General features: G+C 43.3%; 1 protein-coding gene across 1 annotated transcript in view; it reads left to right on the forward strand.

Annotated features, from left to right (window-relative positions):
• CCDC88C (coiled-coil domain containing 88C) overlaps positions 1-10,579 on the forward strand; it is a 102,743-nt gene extending 92,164 nt beyond the window's left edge. Inside the window, exons 26-30 of the mRNA XM_079947708.1 lie at positions 4,343-4,525; positions 5,395-5,460; positions 5,813-5,881; positions 7,046-7,296; positions 8,049-10,579. Of these exons, the coding sequence (XP_079803834.1) occupies positions 4,343-4,525; positions 5,395-5,460; positions 5,813-5,881; positions 7,046-7,296; positions 8,049-9,062 (1,583 nt within the window). The 3' untranslated portion in view covers positions 9,063-10,579. The remainder of the gene's footprint in view (positions 1-4,342; positions 4,526-5,394; positions 5,461-5,812; positions 5,882-7,045; positions 7,297-8,048) is intronic.
• The last annotated feature ends 1,337 nt before the right edge of the window (positions 10,580-11,916 follow it).

Raw genomic sequence — 11,916 nt, forward strand, 5'->3', positions numbered from 1 at the left:
ACACAGGGTGTTGGTTGGTGCTTTTCATTTTATAACCACCTGTTTGTCAGTAAGAAAGCAGAGTATGTTACACTAAAATGCAACTAATAATCATTGACTTAGAGGTAAAAGCAATTTTCAGGATTATTGGAAAAGGCTGGCATTTATTAAAGAGCAGGAAGAAAACATGAGCATTCAGTGAAATTCTTATGAAAACTTTTCACAACTTTTCTTTATGTTGTACAAATATTTTCTAAAGAAACTATGTGTGTCACCCATGTGACACATTGGGAGAGATGGAAGGTTCATAATATTAACCAGCCGAGACTTAATCCAGAGGAAGTTAGGCCTCAATTGTATTTGTAACTTGTGGAATTTAAGTGCTTAACCTTGTGCTAAAGTCCCATTGTGTTCAAATGTGCCTTACTTAATTGCACTTTGCAAAGTATACAAGTGTGTGGGGGGAAATGATGTGAAATCTTAATGTAGACCTTAATTATAATGGTAAATGTGTGACCATAGTACACATGCTGGTTTACACAACCCAGTAAGCTAAGTTATGGCTTACAAGGAACACAAAAATAATGTACAGGCTCCCAGCAAGGAGCTCATAACTACTTTATTTCTCCCCGGTTTCTCTAACTCTTGTACCATGCTGAACTAAGCCATGATTTGGCTTAGTGTGTTGTCTGTGCCTGGTCTTGTGGGCTCACTAACCACAAGTTGCAGCCAGAGCTGAACCACAAGCCATTAATAGGCATCTCTCCTGGATCAAGAACCACTTAGATGCAGCTCATGAAATGGGGAATGCTCTGTGTCGTTTCTCAATAACAAATTCTGCAAGAGATGCTACACAAAGTAAAAGCATATGCCCCCAAATGATTAAGAAATGCAGACTTGGCCTGCAATTACGCAGTGATATTTCTAAACTGCAGTACAGTGGTACCTTGGTTCTCAAACCGAATCCGTTCCGGCCGTCTGTTCCAAAACCAAAGCGTTCCAAAACCAAGGCACGCTTTCCCATAGAAACTAATGCAAAATGGATTAATCCGTTCCAGACTTTTAAAAACAACCTCTAAAACAGTAATTTAACATGAATTTTACTATCTAACGAGACCATTGATCCACAAAATGAAAGCAATAATCAATGTACTGTACTATAAAATAAATAAGATAGTATTGTAGATGATAAAAATTAAAATTAATTTTTTCCCTTCCTCATTGTTTGGATTGCGGGGGGTGGGGTGGGGGCTTTTACCCATTTCCACAGTCACACAATCAATCAATCAGTAGCTGAACTGGGTTCCACACAGTCACAAAAACAAATTTACTGGCAAAGCCTCAAAAACACAAAATAAGTAACAAAAACAAAAGCACCAAACTTAAGCCATTTCAGAAGTCCGTTTGACTTCTGAAATGTTCAAAAACCAAGGCGCAGCTTCTGATTGGTGCAGGTGCCCTGGAAACAATAGCCGACAGCCATATCATTTTCCGAAAAACGTTCGAAAATTGGAACACTTACTTCTGGGTTTTCGGCATTTGAGAACCAAGGCGTTTGAGAACCAAGGTACCACTGTACCTATTGCATGTGTGATTTTACTATGTATGTATAATCGTAGATACTGTTGGCTGTGGCTGCACCATTTTCTCATCTAATCCCTCACCTGATTTAGTAGTTGCTGTAGAATAAATAATTGGTCCATTTTCATGTTTAGCTGGTCTCTTGGTTGTTTGAAGTACATTTTAGTTATTTCTGTTACTTTTTTTTCTTCCTTTCTTCTTCCTTTTGGGATCTCTGGGTGATAACACTTAGCTGCTCAACGCAAAAAGATTCCCTTTTTGAGAAGCACAAGCAAGCCCAAAGAAAAGTCTCCCAAGTCTCCATCGAATCATCCGTCTCTCTCTAACCGCTTCCGGTTCTGGCCGTCTTCTGACATCCCACCCTCTCCTAATGAGCCACTTTCTTTCTCGGAAACGGGAGATCTCTAACACCTTCTCTTACCATTTATCTTCAATGCATTTCTGAATAGATATATATACCAGACTCATAACTTCTCTACATACACAAATTATAGACGTTCAGCATATCATTGACACAAACCAAATCCAAGCTCAAATCAAGTCAACATGGACTACATTCCCCCTTCAGTAAGATGAAGAATCTTTTATTGCACAATCTGGATCGTTTCTTCACTACAGTACACTCTAAAGGAACACACAGTGCCCATTTCTTTACAGGTGATGGTGCACATCTTAAGTAAGTGGGTTTGCTGTGTGCTTCACTGGTGTGCCTCATGTCCCGTCCAAATGCGGAGATGAACTGCTGTCGCTGTGTTGCCAATGACGCATCCTCTTTAACTGCCTTTGCATATTCTGTGTTAAAGATTCCTTTTATCTAATAGACCCTTTGCAGCACTCTCCCCTTCCCAATACGCTGTTTGTCTGTTCTCTGATAATATTGCAAATGTAGACATCAAAATATAGACTTACCATTGGCAAAGGTAGCTGAATGTTATAATACTTGAGCCCAGGCGTTGCCAGTGTGGAAAAACCTACAGATCTTTGCTGAGCTCCCGCCACTCTGCACCAGTGCACAGGAAGAAGGATAGAAACTGTAGCCCAGCAACATGGGGCGAGGACCATGTCAGCTACTCCTGCTGTAACCTATTCCTCTCATTTTTAGAAAGTACAAAATACTACTATCCTCAAAACGTCCAATTTTGTAGTGAAGAAATGCCATTGCATTTTGTCTCCTTTTTACATTTTAAAAAAATTGTCCAAAGCAAGAGGTGGGTGATTTAAAAATGTTTGTTAAGTAAGAGCAACTGTTCTGAGAGGTAAAGGTAAAGGGACCCCTGACCATTAGGAACAGTCGTGACCGACTCTGGGGTTGCGGCGCTCATCTCCCTTTATTGGTCGAGGGAGCCGGCGTACAGTTTCCGGGTTATGTGGCCAGCATGACTAAGCCGCTTCTGGCGAACCAGAGCAGTGCACGGAAACGCCGTTTACCTTCCTGCCGGAGCAGTTCCTATTTATCTACTTGCACTTTGAGGTGCTTTCAAACTGCTAGGTTGGCAGGAGCAGGGATCGAGCAACAGGAGTTCACCCCGTCGTGGGGATTTGAACCGCCGACCTTCTGATCGGCAAGTCCTAGGCTCTGTGGTTTAACCCACAGCGCCACCCACGTCCCGTTCTGAGAGAGCGGACCCTAAATAGAATGTGCATCACAGCAGAATGTGCAGCATAAGTCACTTTTGTATTGCAACCAATGTCCGTCCTTTTTTTACATGTAGATGACTAGGAGGCAGCATTATAAATCAGCCTTAAAGTTGCTTTTCCTCTTACTTCCCAAGTTCCATGAGCTTCTAGAATGTGGGACACATCAGATTTGAGTGTTTGCTGCCAGTATTATGATGGCATTTTCATATTTCCATTGCACCATAGCCTTACACACAGCTTCCAGGCACTTTTCTCAGGCTTACTTTGCAATTTTTAACTCACCTGTGTCTTTTGTGCTAATTTCATTTGTCGCTGTTGTTTGTTGTCTGTGCCAGCCATTTGTTACTTGTGCCTTATCCTATTCATTTTTCAGGAATTCAGTGATATCGTTTGCAGAGAGTTACTCTGGAAAACAATTGTAACATGCACCTCTTGGGCATTTGAAAGTATACAAGTCCCTTATTATTTAATGAATACTAACTCACTTTTACAAGTAAATAATTTTGGCGTTTAGTACTCCAATGGGCAGTTTAAATTTATAACCGAGTATCCCAGCCTAACTAAGACCATATTCAAAACTATGGTGTTGAAAAATGAATTATTCCCTAGGAACAACATGTTGCATACGGCATCAAACATTAATTACCTTTTTTATTGTAATGCTAAAGGGAAAAAGCATTTGTGAGACCTGATCCTATGCTTGAAATAGATCCCTCTAGGTTCATTGGGGATTACTCCCAAGTAAGGGTTAATAGCTTTCCAGCCTTAGAGGATTTTCAGTGCTCTCACCCCATCCAGTGTTTGTGTGTGGCCCTTCCTTCCCCATAATATCTATAAAACATTCTCCCTGCTACTCAGGACACTCATTAGGTTCTCCCTGAGCTAGCATCTGGTTGCAAAACTGAATGTAAATATAACCTGATAATAAACTTCAGTGATACAGCTTGCATAATCAGCGCATCTTTTGTGCCACTGTTTTTGTGCCTGCTTGCTGCATTTACAGGGCGGTGGGTGGGTAAATCTGTGCCTAGTTTTGGTGTGCTTTATTCTCTCTCTCTCTCTCTCTCTCTCTCTCTCTCTCTCTCTCTCTCTTTCTCTCTATCTCTCTTTCTTTCGTTCTTCTGCCTTTCCTACTCAATATTAGTGGATTCAAAGCCGAAGAGAAATTCTCATTATGGAGGCAGCAGTGACCACATTGAAAGTGCAACGGACTCCGCTCTTAAGCAGTGCTACGTGGAGCCGAGTTCCAGGACTTACTCTGTCTCAGCCGCCTACCTGGCTGCTCCTGGTTCTACCTCCACCTCCAGACAACAAAACAGACCCAAAGGTATGTGCCATGGCTGACTTGACTTCAGGTTAGCAATGGGGGCCTTGGCTTTAGGGAGGTTCAGCAAACACTTTCCAAGTTCAAATGAATAAAAAGCCTCAATGTGCAGGCATTGCTTCATTTACCATCTCCCCTTTCATAGAACTGGCTTTGCTGCATAAGTCCTCACGTGTTAACACTAGAGAATTGTGTACATCATTTGGGGGGAGGGGAGAAGATAGAGGAAACAAGTAAAAAAACACACACCCCAAAAAATTTGGCCTTTAATGTGGCAGAAACCTTTAAGGGTGTAGACACGTGGTGGTTGGACAGTACATTTTACAGGAATGCTGTTTGTAAGTATGTCACATGTTCTACCGTTGGCATTAAAATCACATGTTCTACATCACGTGTTCTACAGTTGGTGTTAAAATTGAAAACAGGTTTGTGCCATGGAATATGGGACTTAGCTCCTCTGCTCCTCCCAATGTGTATCTTCGGTGATTTGCTACCTATGGGGCACTTTGCAGCTGAAACATGGGCCCTTGCCCATTATTGGTGCTGCATGGCAGAGAATAGATTTTTGGAGACCGTATATTGGGAAGCATCCCTTGCTAAGTCTGGAGAGTTCCAGGCAGCCCCCTTTTCTCCATGCCTCCAGCCTAGCCCTCCCTAGTGTGTGGTCTTCACTCCCATGACCAGACCTAGCATTTGCACCTAGTTCAGACTTGACAGGTTGCATTAGGTGCCTGTTTATGCAACGCACCTTCACATCTTCCTGTATTGACCTATACCATTTCGAAAGTTAAATAACATGGCTGGACATGTCTGCTGGTTTTGTTCATCTCTGTTGAACATTACGTTCTGATATCTTGCATTCTTCTATCCAGGCCATAATTCAGAGGGTGACCTGTATGAAAACTTCCTTGAGGTAGAGCTTTCAAGCAGGCAGCACAGTAAGTGATTAGTCGTTCCCCCTTTGTCATTGATCCTCAACACTAAACACCGTTCAGGGAGGAAGGGTTTCCCCAGACCTCTATACGGTGCCTTTTTGAGGTGAGGAGGCTGAAATGGGAGGTGGGGAAAACCCGATTCCATGAGCAAAGTTCCATTCACAGTTCTTAGGATGCAAGGCATTATCACTGGAAAGAATTTGTTGTCGCTGCTGCCGCATGATTTCTCGGAGCATCGTGAGAGACTTTTCTGGTCTCCAGTGAGTGGAAATGTTGACATCTTTTCTTCCTAATTTGATGCTACTCGGGAGGTGGGACTCACCTTAGGCTCTCATGTGCCTCTTCTCCCTTCTAGTATCAAGGCCGAATAGCTTAGAGAACAGTGAAAATGCATCCTCCAGCAGCTCCCCTCTGAACTTCAAAGGTAAGATATATTCACAGATATATGGTGGATTGCGTCCTGGCATAGTCACCTAAAAGCTGCACTGGAATTCCAATGCATAATGCATAAAGTTTTAATTTCATAGGGTAATGCCCTCTTATTAAAATGGGATGGATTGATAGAGGACAAAGGCTAATATTCATGATGAATATATTACCTCTATTATCCAAGGCCATATCCATATGAATACTAGTGGCTGGGAATTATGAGGGGGAAGAGTTCTGTTGTACTCATGTCCTGTTTGGCCACAGTGGGAGCAGAATGCTGGAACAGTTCGGTGTTTGGCCTGATATAAGCAGGCCTTTTCTCATGATCACATTACTAATTGTGCTGTTGGTTGGTGTGTTTATCAGATTTATAGATGGCTTAATAATAACAACAAATCTAAATGGCTTACATAAAATACAGATGTGTTTAACATGGTTGGTTTTAAATCAGTGCTTCATCATTACCTGTTGATTTCTAGGACACCTTTTTCAGAAAACTAACCCAAGTCCAAATGTTGTTTTACAATTAAAAATACATATATTAGAAGCAATTGTAAATAATGATATCCATATTTAAGTACAAAAGAATAAATCCACACAACGTTATATGAAACAATACAAATAAACTAACCTGGTTTTGGGAACATATGGCCAAGCGTGTCTCTTATTCTTTGGTATGGACGCTTTGGGTAGAGGAGGGGACACAGGTGGTGTTGTGGTCTAAATCATTCAGCCTCTTCGGCTTGCTGGTTGGAAGGTCAGCAGTTTGAATCCACACGACAAGGTGAGCTCCCATTGCTCTAGCCCAGCTTCTGCCAACCTAGGAGTTCAAAAGCACACCAGTGCAAGTAGATAAATAAGTAACGCTGCGGTGGGAAGGTAAATGGCATTTCCGTGTGCCCTGACTTCCATCACAGTGTTCCGTTGCACCAGAAGCGGTTTAGTCATGCTGGCCACATAACCCAGAAAGCTCTCTGTGGACAAACACTGGCTTCCTCAGCCTGAAAGCGAGATGAGCGCCGCAATCCCATAGTCGCCTTTGACTGGACTTAACTGCCCAGGGGTCCTTCATCTTTGGGTGGTGCTCAAAGAAAGCTTCTTCACAGAGTGAAAGGGAAACAAGATGGTAACTTTGATATGTCTTAATCTCCTGGCACAGGTTCTTTTGACCGTATTCATGGCAGATCAGAGAGTCTCAGTAGTGAAGATACAGTGCTGACTAAAGACATACCTGGCTCACCTAGAGATGGCCTTTTTTGTCCTACCTCTTCTGCTCCTGGGGGCTCAAACACTAAGCACAATGCCTCCCTTAATGCACAGTCTGCTAGGCATAGACCTTCTTCTCCGGGCAGCGAGTTGGTGACTTTGGAAGAATTTCTGAAAGAAAGCCACAGATCAACGCCACTTAATGTAAGCACCCAGAACTCCATTTATGATTTGAAATTATTTATTCAGTGATTGACTGGTTGTGGTTTATTCAATGAAATGAATACATTGACATGTACACAGTAAGCTAGTGTTGGAACTGACGAAGGAGTGAATTTCTTTCACCTCATGTATGAGATGAGCCAACAGGTGCAAGGTCAGCCAAGCCAGTTGCTATGGCAACGGCCCAGTGGCATCTTTATAAGTGATTAAGGCATGTCAGCGCATTCGTCAGTCAGTGATTCTGCCACTGAGTTTGAGTCTGTTACATCTTGAATTGCTGGGGCAACAAGATTGCTTTCTACTTGTATATATCTGTATCTGTAAAGCCTACAAGCCGTATGCATATATCCATATCTGGAACTGTATTAGAAGCCTGATCTTCTGCAGCAGCAAAGGCACCAAGTTGCACCCAACATTGGGGGGGGGGCCCTGTCATGTGCCCCCTCACCCAGCCAGGCCAACGACCCGCCACCATCCACCCACCGCCTTACTTTTCAAAAGGCGCCCTGGCAATCATGAAAGGGGGCATGCTGGGGTGAAGACGCTTCGCCCTCCTGCAGCCCTGGCAGAGATTGCCAGCACACCTTTCCGGAAGGCTCCCTGGTGATCCTAAGAAGGATTAAGTTTATCCATATGTTAATCAAAGCATAGAAATCGGGTGGCATCTTTGTGTATCCATATTCAGATAGTGATTTTATTAGCTCCATGTTCATTCAGTTTCTTTGTTTTCTCAGGACGCATCCAGCAGAGATGACTTCCTGAGTGACTATTTCAGAAAAGCAAATGAGCCTCCATCTATTGGAAGTCAACTTTCTCAGGCAAATAGGAAGGAGGCAGCCAAGATGCCCACCATCTACGTCACACCAACTGTAAAGATGTCTGGTGCTAATGAAGATGGAAGGCTGGCCAAGCCAGGACACTATGTCAAACCAAACCTTCGGCCAACAGAATCTGAGTTTGCAGCAAACTCCACCAGTTCCTGCAAGCTTCCTCCTGCATCTCAAAGGGGATCGAGGCAGGTGGCACAGTCTTCTCAGCAGGGCAGTAACATGAGCAAGCAGAGCGCATCATTGAACCGTGCATTTAGCTTGGCTTCCGCAGACCTCCTCAGAGCCACTGGTCCAGAGGCATACAGACGCTACGACAGCCTTCCGAAGCCTGGGACTGCCGATCTCCAGCTGGGCAAGGACTCAGATATCCAGACCTCTCCACTTCCTGTAGCGGGAGGCTCCCAGGTCTTGCTGAGAGAGAGGCCGCAGTCTGCAAAGGTGGCGGGTTCTCTGCAGAGCATTAATTCTCGCTGTCGGCAGCTTGATGTCAGGCGGCTCTCTCTTGCACCTCCAAAAGATGAGAAGTCCCTCTTGTTCCCCCCGTTTTCTTCCTCCCCAACCACTTCCAAGGATGACCTGAACTCTCAGCCACAGGAGCAAGCCAAGCCAGGTTTGGAGCAGCACTGCTCCCCTCCACAATATGCTGCTTCTAAGATCAAATCCAAGCCGGTGCTACGGTCTGGGGAAGTGGCCACAGTGACTCCTGTCAGAATTGTCTCCGGCAGCACGGAAGGGAGCAGCCCCCAGGGGCCGAGCCCGAGTGAGGCCTCTCTTACCAAAGGTCGATCCCCAGAAAATAAAATTCCAGCAGGAGGCACTGAAGAAGCAAACAGAGGGGGCAGCTCTAAGAACCCTCCATCATCACCAGATTCTCATGCTGATCAGCAGACTGTTTGGTATGAATATGGCTGTGTGTGATGCCCTTACCTTCCTCCCCTCATCCCCAAAAAGAGATGTACAATATGTGCTTCACTACTGAAAATTTGGTGGCGTCAGGAGTGATGGTGTCTCTAAATTCAGAGCCACCTGCCAGTTGTCTTAACTCTCTTTTAGATGCTAACGTACAGCCTTGCTTGGCCTGACGCCTTCCAGGTGTTTTGGACTACCAGCTCCCATCATTCCTTGCCAGCCTCAGTGGCCAGGGATGATGGGATTTGTAATCCAAAATAATCTGGAGGACACTGGGTTGGGGAAAGCGAGTGTAATGGAACGAAATGCATTGGTGTACCCTCGAGGTGAAAGATTGAATTGCCAAATGCAGCTGCTGCTCTTGTGCCTAGATGACTATGTGGACAGGTCAGGTGTCTCCATTTCTTCCTGCTCTCCCTCAAACCCAGAAATTAAGCTGAACTCCTGGAAGCACAGAGTGCTTGCAGTTTTGCTTCCCTGTAGCTCTCCTGCTGGCCGTGTTGCTCTTCATTAATTGGAAAACTGCATATGTGTGTGTCTTTGCCTACTGAGTTCAAGCCCTAATAAAACATCGCCCGATAAAACAGGCACCTCCCTCCTATTTTAAAATAGCAGGCAATTTTTACTAAGCTGTAAGTCTCTTATTGGGTCTGGGTTGGAGCAGCTGCTGTTTTAAAAACGGGGTGACTAAAACGTAGAGGTCTCTGTCTCAACCCTTCCCTCTGATGGCTGTCACAGTACATTAGGAGGCCTGTTCAATGTCCTGGAGTTGTGTGTTGTTGTTTTTACTGCACCTGCATTGTGGTGCACTGGAGGTGCTGCCTTTTTTAAATATATGGCTAAGGTTTTCTGAAAAACACTGGAACGGATGCACTGTTCTTGTGGGGTAATGCCTCCTTTAAACAGTGACTCCATGCACTAGACTGATGTGTTCACTACTGCAAATGTTATATTTCTGTGTGGATCTGCTGGGAGCCACTGGGAAATGAACAGATACTGCAATTCTGCTTTCCTCCTAATGTGTACAGTTGCTTGTATCGTAAATGATACGTAGCAGATTCTTTCGATGACTTTATGACTGCTGCAATCTTCAGGCTATTTTTTTTCCACCAGAGCCAGTCATTTTAAGTAGTTGATATTTTCAGGCCCAGATTCTAACACTGTTAACTGGAACTGTGTAGAAACCAAAACACATTTCTATGCACATGAAATAAATGCTTTTTTATGAAATCATATTTATGCCCAGCTGAAAGACTTTTACATTTCAGGAGCTTCATTGAGTGCTTATGTATATCTTGAGTGTTTTGTGTGTTTCTGCTGTTTTTCTTGTAAAGATGCTTCCCCTCCCTCTCTGTGTGTGACAGATTACCTTACAACAGAATTGTAAAAGTTCTCCTGATTTGTGATTTACTATAGTGAGAGAACACACAAATCTGTAACAATTGCACATAACCGGTGATTAGTGTGTAGCGGATCATATTGTAAGAAGAGTGAGATTGTTTATAATAAAGCTTTTTTAAAATACACATTTCTGTCAATGTCTCTCCGGAGGATTGCATTAACAGCTATTCCAAAAAGAAAAAAAGGGGAGAAAGGTGATGGTTGACAAGTTGTAATTTTCATTCCCTCATATTAATATTTATAGAAAGGCTTCCCACATTTACCTCCAGACAGGGTCCTCCAACTTCTTCTCTAGGGTATAATACTCAAATACAGTTTTAATAATAAATTCATAGTACTTTTAATAAAGGGTTCCCATACATGCATTAGACCTGTTCTTTGACAGGTACTAAAATAGTGGGAATGATCTCTTAATCTTTTGGCTTTATTTCTTGTCTCTTGAAGCTTGTTTACATAATTCAGCCTTTCCACAGCTGTTAGTAACTTAACTAGTCTATCTGCAGGGCTCTATTCAATTCTCTGGGTGGGCTCTGTCCACAGGTCTGCTGTGGGGTTTCCTCTTATATCAAAGAGAAGGGAAGGAATGGAATGGGAGAAACGGAGTTGTACTTATTAATGGGGATGTGCACAGTTAATTAACTGCCTGACTTTGATATAAAATGCCCCACACAGCTGCTAAGAGTCAGGCACTTGTGAAGCTGTTAGAAATACTCAAACCCACTGAAATCATTGTGGACTTCAGTTCATTTCAATGGCTCTACTCTGAGTATTACTAACAGCGGATATCGCCTAGTAACTTAACCAAGGCTACCCAGTGAATTTCATGGCTGTACCATCTCTAAGCCTTCCTATGGTTTTATTTCTTTTGCTAGTTGCATTGTCTTATTGTTGAACTAATCAACTATTAGCCGTTAATAGGAGCCCAGTCCAACTCCTCTCCTCTGCGCACACAAACGTCCCTCCCATAAACACAGCGCTACTCTCATGGCAACTTCTGAGTAGAAGAAGGAGGGTCAGCCAAAGTGGACAGACAGGGAGGAGCGGATGTGGTAGGGGACTGAACTAGATTAAAAACTCACAAATTATAAGCTATTAGTCATAAATATTGGGCTCACAATATTTATGATTCACAAATTATAAGCTATTGGTCATAAATATAATTTTTATTAGTCATAAAAATTGGGTGCCGTGCAGGGCCACCCAAGATGGACAGGTCATAGTGGAGAGTTTTGACCAAACGTGATCCACCTGGAGCAGGAACCGGCAAGCCACTCCAGTATCCCTGCCAAGAAAACTCCATGGACAAAGACAACAACAACAGTCATAAAGTTGCTCAATACATTGGAATATCAGACATACAAAAAACTGCAAGCAAAGAATCCATACTTCATGTTCCCAAATACTATTTCAGCACAGACGAGGAGAGGAGACAGCAATTTAATGGGGGAATGTCTTAAATTAT

The sequence above is a fragment of the Podarcis cretensis genome (assembly GCF_951804945.1).
Source record: "Podarcis cretensis genome assembly, chromosome: 1".
In the NCBI taxonomy this organism is placed as follows: Eukaryota; Metazoa; Chordata; class Lepidosauria; order Squamata; family Lacertidae; genus Podarcis; species Podarcis cretensis.